General features: G+C 36.8%; 1 protein-coding gene across 1 annotated transcript in view; it reads left to right on the forward strand.

Annotated features, from left to right (window-relative positions):
• Window positions 1-20,345, forward strand: part of IL17REL (interleukin 17 receptor E like) — a 45,692-nt gene that overhangs the window by 17,838 nt on the left and 7,509 nt on the right. Inside the window, exons 3-13 of the mRNA XM_071733812.1 lie at window positions 5,177-5,326; window positions 6,106-6,215; window positions 7,773-7,887; window positions 9,477-9,521; window positions 10,770-10,909; window positions 11,062-11,133; window positions 12,983-13,037; window positions 16,289-16,452; window positions 18,752-18,799; window positions 19,451-19,508; window positions 19,838-19,983. Coding sequence (XP_071589913.1) covers window positions 5,177-5,326; window positions 6,106-6,215; window positions 7,773-7,887; window positions 9,477-9,521; window positions 10,770-10,909; window positions 11,062-11,133; window positions 12,983-13,037; window positions 16,289-16,452; window positions 18,752-18,799; window positions 19,451-19,508; window positions 19,838-19,983 — 1,103 coding nt within the window. The remainder of the gene's footprint in view (window positions 1-5,176; window positions 5,327-6,105; window positions 6,216-7,772; window positions 7,888-9,476; window positions 9,522-10,769; window positions 10,910-11,061; window positions 11,134-12,982; window positions 13,038-16,288; window positions 16,453-18,751; window positions 18,800-19,450; window positions 19,509-19,837; window positions 19,984-20,345) is intronic.

Below are 20,345 nucleotides of genomic sequence, written 5' to 3' on the forward strand. Positions count from 1 at the left end.
AGGCTTTTGAATGACCTGAACTCTGAAGCCTCCATCAATCCCTCCTCCTGTGCACACAATCACTTGAGAAGGAAATACAAGGCAGCTGCCTTGGAGGTTGCTTCTCTGAGAGGACACGTCCAAGCCAGAGGCCCAGCTCTAAGCCCTGCTTGTCTCCATGGTCCCTTTCAGGATCTGGGTGGCAGAGGCTCCACGGGCAGGGAGCAGCTGCAGCACCGTGTGTGGATGCTGCTGCTCTGGTGTGGAGTGTGAGCATTTATGGGACACATTGCAATGGAGAGAAAGAACGTGACTATGGAAGCAACGTAGTTAAAAGCCTCACCCGAAAAAGTCTGTAGCTTCCTACCAGTGAGCAGAGTGAACCATTGGTGGCTGGTTCAAGGACTGTGAATGCATCTTTTTAGGATTAGGCAGCCGAGCTGCTTGTTACACAATCCACCTGGAAAGAATTGTAGAAGAGAGAAGTGAGGGCATTGACCTTTGCCTGGCTGAAGCAGGCCCTTCCACAGGCTGTGGAAATAAAACCCTTCAACCCTGGTTGAAGGACACCTGCAATACTGTTGACTATAAATTAAAATCTATTCTGAGTATTACACAAATGCAGATCTAGATAGTGGAAACTCCCTTCAGGTCCCACAAGGTGATGATTCATTATACCCATCATAGGACATGGTGAGTTATGTGCTGGGAGTGAGGTGAGAGGGGTTCTCTGTCACAGTTGGCTCCCAGAGAGACTTAGATGATTGCACATATGCTTAACCCAGATGTCTAGCTCCTAGTGGGATAGACATTTTGGGCCTTGAAGAAGTTGTAAACTAAAGATCCTTATCTTTCAATATGATTTACATGAAGCAGAGCTGATTGTAGGTTTTTGGTGCTGCCTGAAAAAGACTTAAGCATCTGTCTTTAATACAAGATGTAGGATTGCAGTCTTCTCAGGATGATGAAAAAATGCTTTTTTAGTGTTCATCATAATCACTTCTGCAACAGTGGGTGTACACTCCTTTCCATCCTTCCTTTTCTATAGACATTCTATTAATTACTTATTACTTGAGGTAAAATTATCTTAAGAGACCTTAATGGTATTATAGACAACCTTTGCAGTTGTTGCTTTTAGCTGCAACAAAAAGATGACTTGATTTTATGGAATTTGAAGCTATCAGCTCAGTAATATTTGACAATGTAGCTTAGACTGACTTCTCCTGCTCTTCTAGAATATTAATAGTACATAAAAGCTACTCTAGTATTTGAAATTCACTGTAATATAGCCAGACATTGATATCAATAAACCCATGCTTTTAAAAAAGCCTTACATTCTAAAAAAATGATTTGCCACAGTATATCAACATGCTGACCATTATCCCTGGAAGTTTAAAATATTTTCTGAATGTAGAACTGCAAACCCCTTCTAATTAATTGTGCATTGGAATCTATTGTGAAAGAGAGGCTGCCATCCTGAAGTGTAATTGGTTTTATAATTGGTTTCAGTTCTTTTAAACAGAAAATTTTGGTATTTATTAATGAAGTATACCATGTGGTTGGCCTAGGAGAGCCTATCTAGTTTGCTTATTATGGTTTTAATCATTGTAACACACAGATGGAGCAGATACTGTGGTAAATCATATGCAAATAGGTTTGAAATGTTATTGCAATGTATACTCATGGAATGATGCTCTAGTGAAGCAATTTTAGACACACTCACAGATTTAGCACTGTCAGTATCCTAAGTAGTTTGAATTCTTACAATTATTGTAGGGAAGAAATAAAAAAAAAAATAAAACAAGCCCAGTTAGAATTTTCTATTGGGTGTTGGCCTGGGCTTGTTATTAATGAGCTTTCTCTACAATTTTTTTTGTTGTTCTCCAATTTAATCTCCTTGCTCGAGGCTTCAAATTATTCATCTAATCATTTCTATTGCGTATTCATTGCTCAGCTCTGGCTTTTATTATCCAAGTGCACATAAGGTGTGTTTTGCTGTCGTGACAGTTCTGGGTTGATTGCTGCATCATCAGATAAAAAAATAATCTGCTGTGGTTGAGCTGATGGCAAAAGTACAAGGAAAGTGTCTACATGTTGAATAATAATCCTTGGCTTCTTTATGGCTGGGCTTATTTGTGTCCATAATTAAGGAATCTTTTATTACAGCAATAATCCCTCTCTCATGTAGGGCTAATTACAGTTTTAGTTAATAAAGATAACATTTAGGCAAGATTTACTCAACAGATGGTTTGTGTATCAAGATGTATCTTCTGGGGTATAGATCAAACTACTCATGAGAAAAGGAAAGAGGTGTGTGTTCCAGAGGAAACTATCTAAGGAGGGGATTAAAATACGATAAGGAAAGAGTTTACTGAAGAATTAGTCAGAAATGAGTCTCATACTCTGATGATTTATAGAACAAAAATTATTTTTTGTCAGGTCTCCTTTGTATCATGTATTTATTTTGATCCAAAATTAATGGCCTCATGCATTATATCTGTTTAAATTACTCTAATGAGTTTTGCAGCATCTTTTGCAATTCTCAAAACATATCATAAAAATATCGGAAAGAAATTCAAAGTGAAAGAGTAATCTTATTTTATCCAGTGTGTTATTATGCCCCTGCTTACAGACAGACAGGCTGTCCCTAAAACTGTGTTTGTGCAGCTGTCTGATCATCATTGTCAGTAATGCTCTTAGATCTGAATTAGGATTCTCCTAAGATAGTTCCATGGCTGTAACATCTGATAGTATCATACCTCAGACAGTAATAGCTAAGGACAGAAGCAATTTAAGTCATAAAAATCTCTTCTAAAAATACATAGGGTCAAACGATATGACCTAGCTCACCCAAAGAGAATACTTTGTGAAGAACTATCAGCTTTGACAATAAATGTGTATACACACTGCTCTTTCCTGAAATAGCTTCTGCATGGACATGGGAATAGGCAAGATTAGGCCAATATCAAGAAATCTAAACTAACAGCCAAGGAATTAAGCAGAAACTCTTGCTCCTGGATACCATTTGGTAGCCACAACTGCATGTCATGCTGTGCAGTCAAGAAAATATCTTTCTGAGCAAAGAGATAGAGTTAAAACTAATCATTACTATTGCACAGTATTAGTAATGATTATCAGGTAGTTCTGCAATATAACCTCCCAGTTAGCTGTGGGTGGACTGGTTGGCTGTTGTACAATCACTCCCCATCCTGAGATACCTTCAGGATTATTACACCTCCCATTCTGGGAACATCTAATAATGTGTTCACACCTGGCTGCTGTGCGCTGAAATTCCTAAATCTGCCACATCTCTTTGGAAACATGTTTACAAATTCTTCAAAAGTCAAAGAACTTCACTACTTTTGAATCCAAATTTGTATATTTTGAATGATCTGTTTTTTTTAGTTTGATTTGCACAAATTGTCTTGTTTTTGATGTTGCCTTGGCTCATTGAGAGCTGATTCTATTGTCAGTTGAGGTAAAGGGTCCTTCTTTTTCCATTCTTTTCCACTTAGTTCTTATCAGCATATCCTGCTGCCTCCAAAAGATGCTTATGGCACAAACCCAGGATAACACAATAGAGATTTGGGTGTGAGGTGTTTGTCTTTTCCAACTTTTGATATATATCACACAAGACTTATTTTTCCTGACAGCAAGTGTGAGAGCACCTAAAGGCCTGGCAGAGCCAAGCTAAGCTACCATATTTGTCAGCCTTTCCCCCATCTCTTGCATGCATCAGTACCTGATCCCTGTCAGTGGGATTCAGCTGCAACTGTACACTGTGAAAGTGAAAATCTCATAATATAGAAAGAGGTCCTGTAGAGGTTAATATTCTCTCAGTCTCAGATGCACTTTTTCCTGTTGATTTGGGTATAAGAGTGTTACCCTGCATTTTATGGCAAGCACAGTATTGTGGCAGTGCTGTTTCATATTATGATCTTTGCCATACTATTTCAGCTCCTCCTAGGAGTATGCTCAGCAGTGTGACTAATGAGAGTAAATTTTTAAAAATTTTTCTAGCCTCTCCCCAGGGCAAGGAGAATATGTAATGAAACACTTTTTTTTTACTTGGGTGTCTTTTAACTTTCATGATATGTACTGAAGTCAGACGGGTAAAAAATATTTCAAAGAAATTGCTATGATATAATTACAACTAAAATGAGGTATGTTTCATTGTAGACCACAAAACCAAAGGACAAAAGCCCAATTCCCTAGCTATTGGTTCTGATATATACAATATATGTGAAGCAGGGAAGCCCAAGGAATGCACTGAAGATTAAATTCACTGTACCAACATAAATTTATAGAGAAATAAGTGATAAGTGATCAATCTGAGAAGTAGCAAGAGATGAAATATAGCTAACTGATGAGATTTGAGGCATTAAGACTCTTTCTCTTACATTAGCCTATGGAAGGCATCTGCACAAACCAGTGTCCTAAAGCTCTGGGATGACTAAATTTCCATAGGAAAATGAGACACCTTGAAAAAGGCCTGGATAATACTTAGTGTGCTCTGGCTATTCTGGTCTAAAAGAGAAGGAAATCCTGTAGGTGAGGGGGATTTTCCCATGACTAGGAATGCAATGGTGCCCTCTTGTGTGGAAACGGTATTTTAACAGCAATTGAGAGCATCAACCCATCCTAAAAATAAAATACTACCTATGATAGTGCTCACAATATACAGGTAATGGTTTTGAAAGAAAGTGTAAGCAAAGTATTAGTCTAGCTATGGTCTAGCTGATCTGATTATTTAAAAACACTGTTAGTCTAAGTTTGCTCTGATAGCCTTAACTATTAGAAGTGTGATTCCTTCTTCTTGTGGGTTAACACTTCCCTGAGCCAAGGTGATATATATAAATATGTTATTTATTTTATCGGGGGAGGGGGGATGATGTTGATGGTTGGATGTGGTGACCTTCGAGGTCTTTTCCAACCATGGAAATTATGTGATTCTGTGAATTTTTAAATCAAATACTATCTGTAATGTAGTTTTTTCCTAACCTCCTTGCATTGTTGTGAAGCCAATTAGGTATCTTGGCCATGTGAAACTCTTAGGTAAAGTACTGGCTTTGCTGATGTCAGTGGTGATTTTCTTACTGATTTCAACAAAGGTGGAGATTCACCTATTCACCTTCAGTGTCTTATCACCCCCAGATGTCCTTTGCACTATGGGATTTATTTGTATTTGCATTTACAGGTGACATTTTTAACAGCTTCTGTCATGATGCTCCTGCATCTTTATCTTCTATGGTACTGAAAAGCATGAAGATCTCAACAGTGATGAAATGTGTCCAAGGAAGCCCATGCTCTCTTCATTTAAATGTTAAAGGAACTCTGAGTCTGGATGGTAGGAAGCAGACCTGATACTTAATAATTTCTGTTTGCTTTCTGTTTGTAGCTGTTCAGCCAAATTTTGTTCCGTATTTCAATATTTGTGCCATATTTCAATATTTGTGCATCTAATTATATCAGAAAGACATTTTTTGTGAAACTGTTTTTCTACAAACCAGGATAGAGCCCTGGCCCTTCTCAAGGAAATGAGAACTAAGATAATGAATTCAAAATGACTGCATTTTTACTTCCAGCTTCAGTGTCCTCTGCCAGTGCCCCAAGCACACTTGCTCTGAAATGTCTGCATGCACACACTAATTCTGTCTGCCCTGGTAACTCAGACATGAGTTCTCAGAGAATGAAAATTTTTTCATTAATAAAATAAAACAAATAAACCCAAATCAAAACAAAGTTCTCTCTTTCAGAATTCTATGCTAAAATGGAATGAATGCACTCTAACCTTTTGGGCATAGTCTGCTTTTCCTAACATCCTGCCATTCATGTGCCACTTAGGTATTTCCTGATAAGCTTCACTCACTCAGATTTAAACACAGGTTTATTTTTTAAAATTTGCATAAGAATTTGCATAATTCTTATGCTTTAATTTTTAGCAACCTGTATTAAATCCTTCCTCCTACCCCCATGTGTGTGTTAGATATAATGCCTCTTTTTTTAAGAGATAAAATACCCTTTCACTTAGAAGGAAAGCTTGCAATATGGTTTATTTTACCTTTTTTGGTTTTCTTGATGGTTGCCCAAATGATATTTTTGAAATCTATTCCTAACTCATTTCAGAAAATATCCGTGGGCTGGAAATATGTTCTCTTTCACTGGACACACAGCAATCTCAGTGCATAAATGTGAGATTTGCGAGGAAAAAAAGCAAGATGCTTAATGGAAAGAAGGTAGACTCCTTTTTTGGGTTGGTTTTCATTTAAATGTATATGACATTTTGGAAAATAATGTATTTTGTATCTCTCATTTTCTTCTCTTACTGAGTTTGTGTAATACTGCAATGAAATCTCTCCTTCAGCATTGCCAAATGAAACTCCATAACAAAATGTCCTCTTATAACCCATAAATTCAATTCTGAGTTGAATTCTGAATACTACAATACTATTTTTGTACTTCTTCCACTTACCTTGTTTGCAAGAGAAGCTGCCCCTGCAGTGTCTAATTTTCCTGTCAATCTTGACAGCTTTCTTTTTGTGCCCATTAAATTCTGAGGAAGTTTTTGTGACTCCAATTGCTAGGAAGTAGAATGCTAGAGGGATTTGTACCTACATATGTACCTACATATGTACCTACCTACATATGTACCTACCTACATATGTACCTACATATGATTTATTTAAGTCAATGGAATTTAAGTCAATGGAATTTACACATCTAGAAGACAACCCATGCCTAAGCATTTGTACACAGCTGCCCTAAACTCATGGTAATAACTGCAACAGCAGAATACAATTTTTTACTAAACTAAACACAGAAGTATTTATTATTTAAATTTGCAAATGAAAAAAAAAAAAAAAAAGAACCATTCTTGCCCAACTGTCTAGAAAAGATGAATTTTTCTTTCAATTACTGATGGAAAACTGTTATTAAACCCATGCAAGATGTGCTAATTCGTGTGCTTTGTCAATGTTATATTGATGGCACATCTGAAGCAAAGTTCTCCCCAGACTGTAATTGCAGTTTACTCTGTGTATCACTTGGTGATCAGAAGTCCCTGTAGGCAACCCAAGGCCAGCAATGAACAACTGGTAGCTTTTAAAGTAAGATAAGTTTATAGGCAAGACTGAACAAACACATTTAATGAAATTTTCTTAATATAGTTCAGTGACTAGAATGGTGACATGGTGTGTTTTATCCTCCAACTGCCTTATACCAAACAGGAGAATATACAGCATGGAAACCTACATGGAATTAACAGTTACTGCTATCTGTGAGCAAAAGACCTACTCTAACTGGACATCAGCTTTTATTTTTTCTAGGTTACTTTCTCTCACAAAATTTTACTTGAATGAATAAATTTGCTGAGGTTGCCATTAAAGTTTTAAGCAGAGATTTTTCTTTTCTATTCTGCGTTTGCACTTTTAAAATGCCTAAAAAAGGGGATCCTTGGTAATGTGAAAGACTTTGTATTTGAAGTTCAATAAGCACTGGGTACCTGTTTTCCTGTATTTTTAGGATTATTTGATACCTTGTAGATATTTGGATTCTGGAAGTGAAGAAGACAGCAAATGCTGGATTAGAATTGATGATACTCTCTAAAATTCTTTCCTTAAGTGCTATCTGCTTTTTTGACATTCTCAATGCTCCAATATCTGAAACTGCTTAATGCTCCCTGTAAATATAAATAAATCTGAACACAGAATATTGTTTACTTAACTCTGATAACCATTGTTTTCATTTATTCTGAAAGTCATGTGCAAACTTGATTTTACAAATGTTTTAAACAGGTACAGGTACAATTCAATTGCATTGAAGTCAGTGTAGCAGAACACATCTATGTGACCATGAAAACAGTACCAAATTACTGCGAAGTGAAGATGAGTCAGGAATACTATGTTGAAGGTAGGAAAACATCTTAAACTACATATTTTTTGAGAAACATCTTTTCAAGGAAAAAGCCAAACCAAACAAAAAATCTTCAAATGCAAAGCCAAATCACGTTCCAGGATACACTGATCTAATTGGTGGTAGGTAACGTAAACCAGGATCAGTATTGTTTTACATTTAATTTTTTTTTTTTTTTTTTTTTTTTTTTTTAATACAAATGTATGAATTGCTGCAAAAACAGAGACCAGAGATTGTGTCTAAAAGTACATGGAAAACTGAACTACACTATGCATTTGTCTTATTTGGCCTTCTTGTGACTGGCACGTGCTCTTCCTCTGCCTGCAGGTTTAGTCCTTCGTGCCCTCTGTGAGTAGGTGGAGCATCTGCTTCTCTTCATAGTTAGGCCACAGGTGGTTTAATAGATTGAGGAAAGCTTTATAAAGAAATGTAAAGACATTCCTTTTCACTTTCATTAGTTAGATGTTCCATTGCCTTTTTTTATGTAAATAGATAAGGTGGCATTTTTATGGGTTTTTTTGAGGTGTTGTGCCTACCATATACTAATAAAAACAGATTTAGCACTGTGGCCCAGCCAAGGTACAGTGTGGCTTATGGAGACCAAATGACAGTGCAGGAAATGAAATGAGACCCCTTGTTTTGTCCAGAGCCCAGGCTTGTCCTGACTTCCCATCTCTTGAGTTCAGCCCTGGGTACAGTCTCATCCCCTGCACACAGCTCCAGACACACTGTGGCTGTTTCACACTTCCTTAGAAGTAAAGCCTTTCTGTATTTAAAAAGCCTTTCATTTTCTTAATAAGTCCCAATTCACTTCTGCAGTAGATATCTACTTTGTGACTAAAGAGGGGGGAAAACAAGGTTTCATAAGCCCCAGTTTTAAGATACTTTCCAAGGCTGAACGAATAAATGAAAATATTTCTCTGGGGTAAAGAGCTGTGTGGGGAAATGAGAGCAAAGTGCTGCTCTGGGTCAAGCAAGGAGAGGAGAAAAGAGCAAACAGCACATTATGAGCTGATTCAGTTTTCTTAAATAAATATTCTATTTTTGGAGATATCAATTCTGAAAGTGCTGGCTCATCTCTAATTCTTGTAAACTCCCTGGCAGCTAAATAGGGTATTTCTTTGTAAGTCTAGAGTAGAGTCAGAATAGCAAAAAACCTCAGCTTTTTGTAAGAGAGGAATATGCCTGGTAAACAGTCGTATTAGCTTTCAAGGAAATAATAAGGCAAACTATTCTTTTTTATCATTATTGCATAAAATATTGTTAAGTACTAGGTACAGAAGCACAGTGTTAGATCCTAAATTACTGCCTTAAACTGCTGATGAGGTTTTCCAGAGGAAACCCTGCAGTTTCCAGAGGAAACTGGTAAGAGGGTTCCTTAAGGCATGTTGTGATAAAACCTCCATGTGTGATAAGGACACTTTTCATTTTTGCTGTTTATCTAGAAGTGGATGGAAATCTGCCTTTAGTAAGGGATATAAGAGAAAGATTTCCTGTTGGGAAGCTATTGGATCATCTGGCAGTTTACTTTTCAGAGTTATGTAAATAAAGCAGTTCTGAAAAAATCTCTGGGTTTTATTTTGCAGATTGCAGAAACAGTGATGTGGGAAAATCCATTCCAGCTTGTTCAGGTGAGATGGTCTTCTACGTAACTTAAAGCTGTAAGCTATTTCTGGTGACCTATACAGTTATATGCTTTTATAGCTGAATAATCAGAGGAAAAAAAAAAAAGATTTATATCTACCTCTACTGTGTAATTGACAGGTAATGTCCTGGAAAATGTGTTTCGTTGTCTGGACTTGGAAATATTAGGTAGCAGATAAAGATAATTACAACCTATCTGATACCTAAACTTTTGGAAACAGGTTTGTGTCCTTTCTGTGCATTTCAGATTTCTGGTTTTAAGTTTTTTCTGTAGGCATGCCTCAACCAAAATTCCACCCTAATTTTGACATACCCATGGATATAGAAAGCTTAAAACATTCCCCCAACTTTTGTATATGCCTAATATAGTTGCAGACTATATTAGTAATGAAATTGCAACTTTGGGCTAGTCAGCTTTTATAGTAGTATTTAATTTAAAATTTAATAATATTATATTTATTCTTATGAAAATAATTGTATCTCATAAAATGAGAAGACTGTCTTGGTTTAGTGGTCAGGGCAAATGAAAACTAGAGAAGAAACTTGCTTTCTGTTACTCCCCTTCACCCTCCCAGGGGAGGAGAGAAAAGTGGAATAAGGAAGAAAGACTTAAAGGTCAGAAGTTAAAACTAGAACAGGTTTAATAGAGGAATGGACAGTAACATGTGGGTTGTTAATGAAAAATACACAAAGATATACAAAACTTGATTTCAGTGGTCACTGATGTAAGTATCCAGAGGTGCCTTACAGCAGAGCAAACTCAGGAAGAGGGTCCAGGACTCTTCCCAGCACTTGATGAATTCAGATCCATCTGAGCATGTGATCAGCTAGACACAAGGAGCAGAGGTCTCTCATCAAGACCTCTGGGTGGAGGAAAAAAGAGGGAGCAGGAAAAGGTGAACTTTGCCACCCACTTGGCTTTTATAGGGTATGGCAGGAAATGGGAGGGAATACTGATCCCTCTCTCTTCCTAGGATCCCTCAGGGTCCCAAATCTAGCTCCTCATATCAATACCATGAATTCAGCCTGTGCCTCCCTCAAGCCATAAAAAATACCTTCTATCAGGATAGAAAAAGAATTAATTCAAACATACTGAGCAAGAATCTATAGACGTTGAATTTCATCTCCATCAAGTTAAGAAATATATTCTGTGCCTCTTACATAGAAATAGTGAAATACAAACCAAGAAATTTATAAAGAATCAGGTGTGAAAGTGTCATGCTTTTCTTTTTCAGCTGGAAAGTTTGATTACAATGTAGACAGGGTAAGGAAAATTATATCAGTGAATGTATCCAATTTTCTTCGAGATCAAGACTATTACGTTCGCCTGTGCCACAAATGGTTTACGTGTGAAGACACAGGAGCCTTTGCTGTGGTGAGTGAAAACTCAAACCAGTTTGTTGAACTGTTGGGGGTGTGACTTGTACATGGAAATATAGGAAATAGGATATGCCTCCCTATGTCTTTGTTTAGCTTTATTAAAAGTAATGTACTGTCCTGGATTCATGGCCATCTTTTTCATTTCAGATAAAGGGGAAGGAATCTTTAAAATCCGTTTCTCTGAAATATTCTCAGCTACTGCCTTGTCTTTGCATTGAGGTAATCCAGTCTGGAATTTGGTATATACTTGTGTTTCTGATTAAAGAAATTTTATCTGGGATTTGTGCTAGGAAAGGAGGAAAAAGGAAGAAAAGGCTCTAGATGTAAGTTTTTCACTAAAGCTTGTCTGACCTAATGATTATGTAAATGCAGAAGATATTTTAGGAAACACTAATTAAAGCATGGAGATAAAAATATTGGGTACAATTTCTATTCATTTATGGGAAGTATTGTACAAGATTAATTTGACTGATTTTTTATAACCAATGAAAAGGCAGAAAGTTTAATCTGACTGAATTCCAGAGTAGCATTTGATACAGTCCTGCATGGGAAACTAAAAGAGGAACTGAGGAAGCTGGGGGTGAGAACAAGAACAAGATTTGCATGGTAGATAATTGCTAGCTGAAGGGCTAACTTGACTGCTCCTGTTGAATGTGGCTGTGATACTAGAAAGATTACTTAAGGACCCCACTTAGAACTGTTCTTATATAAATGCTTTTCATCAATTACATGGACACAAAAGGAGGGAATATGCTAATGGGTTTTGCTGATAATACATTTGAAAAGTGTAATCAAATGGAAGAGTGTTAGGATAATGGGAGGAAACTGGAGATTTCAGATACCAAGTAACTAAAGGAGGATGAAGTTTAATGTATGAAGCATAAGTTCATGAACTTGTTCTAATAAGAAGATTTCTTGCTGTAAGAGGCAAGTCCTCATTTAGAAATAGAGGGGAAAAAAGTGTAATAGTTCATCACAAGATGGTTAAACTCACCATCTTGCAGAATATAAAGGTGAACAAAGTTTAGTGGGTTAAATTATTACAAGTATGGGCAAGGCCTCCTTTGAAATGAAATAAAAGCAAATTCTCTTATCCATATCCATATTAATTCAAATGGAAGTTGTACATTAAAAATCTATCATTGCTGGGGAATGAAGAGAGTGTATTATAAAGGAGATCGAAAGAACATGTTTTCACCAGCCTGGTAAAATATGCAAAGAGAAAATATATTTGTCATCTAAATACATACCAAAGGGTTGCTTTTAAGGAAAAATAACAGATTTTTTTAAGCTGAAGCCATTCTTGCCACAAAGACTAAAGGAGGATAAACAGTATTGCATTAGTATATTCAGGATAGGCACAGATTTTTTTCTGAGAAGCAAGATTTTGGAATATCTTTCATTAACAGGAATAAATAGTCACTAAACCAATTTAAAATTATCTTTGTAAGATATAAAGATACTATGTGACCTAGTTTCTCAGTGATTTTTTGGGGTATGATTTACCTTACAGATTAAGATACCTAAATGTAGATGTCCAGATATCAATATCTACATTTGCATTCTATGTCCAAACTCTTATAGTCAATGGAGATCTATTTAATGCAGTCACTCAACTGACCAAATGCAGATGGCTATTTTGGGATGTGCTGGATGGCAGGATAGATTCCACTAGTTGCACTGGCTAGATCTTCATATAGCTGCTGTAATAGTAATTTGAACACTTCAGTTACACTCAGATGTGTGCACTGTAGGGATCTAAAATCATATTCCTTAATATGTGAATTAAACTACGAGGTGTCTTTCAAGTCTAGGGATTTTTTTTTTTTTAATTACACTCTGAAGGGATAGATTTGATCACCTTAGATTATCAGCTCCATTTTCTCTATTGATCAACAATGAAACAGATATCTATTGCCAAACATCTTTTAAAAAAATGACTTCCAAAGCTTTCTAAAAAACAGCATCTACATCTTTGGTGGGAATGTTTTCTGTCACATTCTGTCTAAAGTGTTAAAAACTGGTGTCTCTGAGAATCTCTAGCTAATGATCACTTTTTGGGTTGTAGGGCTGGCTGGCAATTCCAGATGCAAGAAGGATACAACTTTGCCCATTTGAAAATGGCAAGTAGTGGGTGATAACTCTTTATATGACTGGTTTTCAGCAGCTTCAATAATGTGTTGCAATTTAAAATCAATCCAAGGTGAAAACTATGCATTGCAAAACTTCAAGGAAAATGTAGTTTTGGTTTGTTATATTGTGGGTGGATGAAATAACTTCTTTTTAGACCAACTTGTTCACAAAGTTTATGCCAACATAAACACGAAGTAACTTTCTGTTAATTTCCCACGTTTTCTTAAATCACACATAAACTGGCCAGAAGGAGAAAAGCCACTGAAGTCAGCTTTGACATGCTTATGTGAGAAGATGGCTTCAAGGGGAGATTTGAAGGTGTCCAGCAACTAACACAAAGGAGGGAACAGGGAGTTGAAAAAGAAGTTAGTTTGGTGCACATAGAACTTCTCAGACCTAATAGGAAATTATTCACACAAAGTGTTCCAGCAAAGTTAAAGTTTGGTCTAAAATGACAGCTGAAAAAGAAATTGTCATATTATGTAGGTCTTTAATGAAAGTTTTACTACGCATATAGAAAAAAAGCATAGCCTGGGTCAGGGTTTTATTGTAGAATCATAGAATCATAGAATTGGCTGGGTTGGAAGGGACCTCAGAGATCATCAAGTCCAACCCTTGATCCACTCCCGCTGCAGTTACCAGCCCATGGCACTGAGTGCCACATCCAGTCTCTTTTTAAATATCGCCAGGGATGGAGAATCCACCACTTCCCAGGGTAGCCCATTCCAATGCTTGATCACCCTCTCAGTAAAGAAATTCTTTCTAATGTCTGACCTAAACCTCCCCCGGCACAACCTGAGACCGTGCCCTCTTGTCTTGCTGAGAGTTGCCTGGGAAAAGAGACCAACCCCCACCTGGCTACAACCTCCTTTCAGGGAGTTGTAGAGAGTGATGAGGTCTCCCCTGAGCCTCCTCTTCTCCAGGCTGAACAGCCCCAGCTCCCTCAGCCTCTCCTCATAGGATCTGTGCTTGAGTCCCTTCACCAGCCTGGTTGCCCTCCTTTGGACCTGCTCCAGGACCTCGATATCCTTCCTGAACTGAGGGGCCCAGAACTGGACACAGGACTCGAGGTGTGGCCTCACCAATGCTGAGTACAGGGGCAAAATGTGTTGGATGTGTTGCATCCAACATAAGTACAACAATATTTTCTCATTTTCTCCCTGGACTGTTCTAAGAAAGGATTTTAATGTTTCATTTAAAAAATAAAACAAACATGAGAGAGGACAAAGCCACCAACTCATAACAGTGCATCCAAACTCCATAAAACTGGATGTATGCTAACTGCAATCTTGCAGGGCTCATACACGTGTTAGAGAGGAAGCAATGTCTTCTTTTGTTAGCCCAGCCTTCATTTCTGATTAATTTTATTGTGGCAGAATACAGAGTTTGTGACACTACCATTCCTTTTTATTAATGGAGTAAAGTTTGGCTAAATAAAAAAGGATTTTTTTTTCCATTAGTGTGATAAGCACAGGAGTTCTCAAGCTCTGTAGCTGTGTCTATGTGATGTACTCACATCTGGCTTCAAGGTCATAGAAACAAAACCTCTTGGGCATGTGCAGTATCCAATCCTAACCTCTATTCTTGGTAGTTGTTCATCTGGAGTCTGGGTCTCATGGGGCATAAGTTCCTGTCTTCCAGATTTTCTCCTATCTCTACCTATTTTTCCATGTGTGAAGTGGTTATGCTTTGCAAATGCAGGAAGCTGGGATCATGAATGCTGTGATCCCTTCCTTCCTTCAATATTCTGCTTTTTTCTTCCCCTCATACTGCAGTCATTCTCTTCTCCATTGAGTCAGGACTTTGGGAAGTGCTGAAGCACAGGTTACAAAGCTTCATGGAGTCAGAGGAAGTGCTGTATGTGTTTGGCACACTGAAATTCTTGAAGCTTATTTCTCTTCATTTAGGAAGTTCCAATGGACAATTACAATTGAAAACAGAACTTACAGCTTTGATAAGGAAGTGAATATGAGAGATAGTGGTTTACAATTAAAATTTTATTTCACTCAACTACCCACCTTGCAAGAATCTCAAGCAATTTTTTCAAATTGTAGCACCCAGTTATTTAAGTATTTAGGGTGTTCCAGCTTTTGAACCAAAATATTTTCTTTTCAAATCGTTCCTTTTTCCTAACTGAGATCTCTGTTTTCTCGAATATTCAAAGTACATTGTGTCTTTTTTTTTTTTTTTTTTTTTTTTTTTTTTTTTTTCATTAATAATTGCTGTAATAAAGTTGGGATAATAGAAGAGGTAATTAAATAAGCTCCTCTATGTAATAACTCTTTTGGGTTAATGCAGCTAAGAGAAGTAAAAAAAAAAAAAGGTTTGTTGGTTTCTTAACAATGTAATTATGTGAGACTGAAGATGAATAAGCATCTTGATTATGATGTGAATAAGTAGATGCCACAAAGGATTAAAACAGAAGGAAACTCAGGCAATAAGTTAATAGCTAGGCCTGGAAACAAATCTAAGAAATCTTAATTGTGATGCTTTTCTCTGAACTATTAGCATTACACTTACATTGTATCTATATTATTACAGACTTCTATAACATTAGTAAGTTGACTGGGTCTGTAGTTATGGAGTGCCCAGTGTTCACAGAAAGAACATTTATATAAATGCTGCAGAAAAATTAATTATTGTGAATTACCTGCACAGCTTTGTTTACTATTGGGGTTCTTGATATGTGGCTAAAGGTTTGAATTTATCCTCTTACATACTCATGTTCATGTCAGTCCTAAACAAGACACACAGAACCTGAATCTTCCATACCATGACCTCTAGTCACTAATGAATGGAATTATTCCAGTTTACCACACACAGTTAACTGAATTATTCCTGTTTACCACACACAATTAACTGAAGCTCCTTGGTTAAGAATTTTCTTGCATTACATTCCTCCTGTGACTGATGGGCACAAAATGCACTTTCAGGAGTTTGTGAAGCCTACTTAAGAATCAAGGAGTCATTCCTGGGTGATGCTCAGCTACCACCATGGTGGGAGACTGGAGAGACTCAGCTCTCAGGTTGAGAACCTCTGGTAAATGCCAACTCTTTGGTGTGATGAATTTAAGTTTTAAACTGTTACAGTGTGGAACACTGCAGGTCTGATTGGTGGGAATGGCAAGGAAAGGGTAAAGCAATCCCTGTGGTTTTAAGCGTGTGTATTGGTACCAGATTAATGAAAACTTTTGATTCATCTTTAGACCTCTTGAATAATGTTTCCACTCTTTGTGTACAGATACGAAGGCGCTGTGGGATAATATTGTTTATAACCCAGTGACACAAACCCTGGCTTGGGAGCCAGCCTGTCCTGTGCGTGTCATGGTTAACCTGTGCAGGTCAATGAAGTCTAACGACCACTGTGAAGATATACAGAACTCTTCCAAAAATTCTACTGAGAAAGTAAGAGCTATGCAGGTTTATTCAAACTGTTTGACTGAAGGCCATGACCAAAGGCACAATGCAAAGAGTTTGATGTCGGATTAAGAGCAATTGCAGATTCCTCTCTTCTTTTCTGATACTTAAAACTATTCATCATCACAGAATGTTCTTGTACACTATCCACATGACTTATGCAAAGAGCTTGCTGACTCAGTGTTAAGAAATAGAACGTGGAGATGACTGTGAAGCTATTAATGTTTGCTAAATTCTTTGGGGCAAATAGGGTCTGATTTTGTTTACAGTAAAGGTGTGATTCACCCATCCTGACTTTGCTGCCTAATAGCTGGGTGTTCAAGCCTATGCTATTCATGTCAGATTACATTTAAAGTGATTGTGTGAAATAGACCTATTGAGAGGACAGCTCATCTGATGATAAGCATATAAGAAAGTTTGGGGGATTTCTCTGAAGATACAGCTTTCTTTTCACTGAGAATCACAAGAGTTTATTGTGATTAGATCAGATTTGGATATTTAACATTTAGACAACTAAACATAAGTGAGATGAAGCTAATTCTGTTTATAACATAATGGAAAATTAACAGTTGTTTGGTAGGACACAATTGTTTAGTATTCACTAAAGATCTTTTTGAAGTCCTTTCTCTACCCCCTCCAATGTCTTGAAATTTTGGGTGTTGAAACATTGGTTTCCTCTCAACTGCTAATATTTCAGTCTGAAATCTCATGATGCTGAATGTGCTGAATTTATGAGGTTGGTTAGAATTCTGGATTTCATCTTGAAAAGTAGATTTCAGGCTTTCCAGATTGTGGAGAGAAGCCACTAAAATTGAGGTAACAACTGCAAAACAAATAAAAACAAACACTATCTGAGTATTTGTAACTTTATGAGTGTTGTTCTAATGACACTACTTGGGTGGGGCTGACTCAAGACTGTTGAATGCTTTTTTGATTAGGGATTTCTTTCCCAATGCTTAGAATCTGTTCAGTTTCACCATTTTATGGGTTTCAACAAAGCTTTGATCTTGCAAAAACCCAAATATTAACTTTTACATATGTAAGTGGTCTCTGTGGGATTCAGCATCTGCTGACAACAAGCACAAGTCATTGCTTGCAGGAAAAGAGAAAGAAGCCTAGAATGAGGTTTGACTGGTAATGGTCATGTTTATTAGACAGAGCACAACCCAAGATTAGTTTCATACAGATGATGAATATTTTCTTTTATTTATTAATATTCACGGACATGATAAATCTTCCATTTCCCCCCCCTATTTAATCCTAAAAGTTTTGATGTCAAATTTGGTCAATCTCTTGTATTGAAGCATTGAAGAACATCTCTATAGAGTGCTGGAGGCTACTGCAGAGATTCCTCAAAGTGGGAGCTCCCCCTGCAAATCCACAGAAAGCTTCACAGTCTAATCCCATGCACACATGCTGACACAGGCCCAAAATCTATGTTAAGTCTTCTCTCTAATTAGGGTGAGGCTTTCTCTCTTGATGACAATGCTATCTCCACATCTGAGTGGATTCTTACAGCACTATCTTCTGTCACCCTAGTGTAGACAGGCCTGAGAATATCCATTCTGATCTCCAGAAAGTTAGAGGAAAGCAGTGTCACTTTGGTCACGATGCCATGGGTTGTGTGCAGGGCCCGTTCTGCTCAGTTGCTTAAGCAAAGGGTGTTTATTTAATCAAGACCACTTACTTACATGAGTAGTAGTTGTTTATGTGAAACAAGGCTCTTTATGGTGAAGTCCTTGGCTGGGAAACAGTTGTTAATCAAGAAAGGAACATTTTGTAGGTCACTTAAACGGATGTCTAAAATTCAGTTTATGTTTAAGTCTTTTCTGGAATAGGGACATGGGAAATCGAAAAATTTCTGAACTGAAGGTGGAACAACACTTTAGATGTTTAAATGTTCTCTTGAGTCGCTGATGAATGTAAATGAAGGACTGAAACAAGATGAATGTGTAATTAGAATTTTGCACATGAGCCACCGTAGAATCAATTAATTTAGCTCTAGTGGGTCAGACAGACTATAAAAAGTGCTACATGTTACAGATAAAAATAAGCGAATTAGTTGGTAATCCAAAGTAGCAGTTGTTTCTATTCTTACTCTTTTATGTGATTAACTTTCTGGGATATTTATAAAGTAGAGAAATCTGTTTCGTTTCTGTAACCAAACCATTAACCATTTATGGTTAAATAAACCATATTTTATTTATGGTTATATGATTGTAATTGGTAATTGACTTTGTTAAACTAGTGAATGAAACTGGCTAATGCTAAGTGCTCTCTTTTCAAGCAGGTTAAATATTCTCGTGTGGACACTCACCCAAGACTCTGCATGAAGGTAAAGAGATTTCTTTGCAAAACACCTCTTAACTGTCCTCTTTCTGCCAGCTCTAAAACAATGCACTGCTAATGTTCTTTAGGATCAATATTTTGTTTCATAGCTCCGATGAGCGTGAAGTAGGAATAGAGGAAATACCAGATTAGATCAAAAGGAGGTTTTTTTGGAGTTCAGAAGGAATAATAGAAAGGACACAGGTCAGATTGTGCCCTCTGTTTTCTCTGCCTGAGAAAAACAGAGGAGAAATTGTTTAGATCGATGCAAACTCTGAAGCATGCACTAGACAAACAAAATTTTCCATTTAAAATATTTAGTAATAAAAATGGTTGACACAGTACATTTACTGGAATAAATTTTATTATTCTATTTGAGGCATGAATGGCATGTAAGGTTAATATAGGCATATTATTGTTTTCTTTTAGGCTACTTTTATATTAGTGGAACTAACATGTTTCTGTAAAATAAGCACGTGCATAAATATCTGAAGATTGAGGGACTGAATTTAAATTAAAGTTGGGAAGATACCGTAGACCAGGAAAGCTGTCAGTTCATCTTTTGTAACTTTCTGAAATGCACTGATCATCTCTAGTTGACTCTGTAGCCAGACTGAAATAGAAAAATCATTTTTCTAACAGATTTCTTTGCTTTCAGTTTACAACCAAACAAGGCTCTTGGGTCAAATGTCCATTTGCTAATGGAGAATTCCCAGGTAAATTATATTTTAAATTATTTAATATTAAATTGTGATAAATATTTAAATCAGTAACTAGATATGAGCCTTCTCCAGTAAGTGAGCTATGTTCATATCACTGTAGCTTGTAAATTATAGCAGAGAGATTTGACAGCTTGCTACTTCTATGTATTCCCAGTAGATAAAAGAGTTTACCAGTAGAAAAATGAACTTGTGGGAATCAAAATGATTACTTGCTATCTTTTGACGGCACTTAATAATTAAAATACATTTATTTTTCATATAACAATTTAGAATATTGTATATTGTCCTTGTACATCTGAAAGTATTTTTCTCCGTAATATCAGCTTGGAAAATGAGGATGGCTGAGGTTGCAGAACGAATACAAGTTTTCTTCACATCCCAAACCAAGGCAGAGTTCTCAGTGCTTGTGTGTAACAAGACACAGCTGGCCTCATGTGAAACTGTTGGGATCCACCATTCAGTCTCTGTGGTTTGTATATATTATTTCTTAAACTTTGTAAGACTTTTAAACGTATCTAACAGCATTCATTCATTATTCCATTTATCACTCTGCAGCTTGAAAGCATTAATAATCCCAGGCATGTACATGTTGGAACAATTACTGGAACATTTTTAAAGCATTTAGTTTTAATTCTGATCTCACACGAAGCAAGAAATAAATAAGAATCCTGAAGTCATATGAGTCACAGCAGAGGAAGTGACTGTTGAGTGGAACATTAATATATACATAGTGTGGCAATGTTAGTGTTAGTATTTGATATATGGGTCACTGATACAGCTGACCTGGCAAATCCCACATCGTGAAAATGTAAGACTTGAGATATAAATCTA

Source organism: Heliangelus exortis, chromosome 1 (assembly GCF_036169615.1).
Source record: "Heliangelus exortis chromosome 1, bHelExo1.hap1, whole genome shotgun sequence".
In the NCBI taxonomy this organism is placed as follows: domain Eukaryota; kingdom Metazoa; phylum Chordata; class Aves; order Apodiformes; family Trochilidae; genus Heliangelus; species Heliangelus exortis.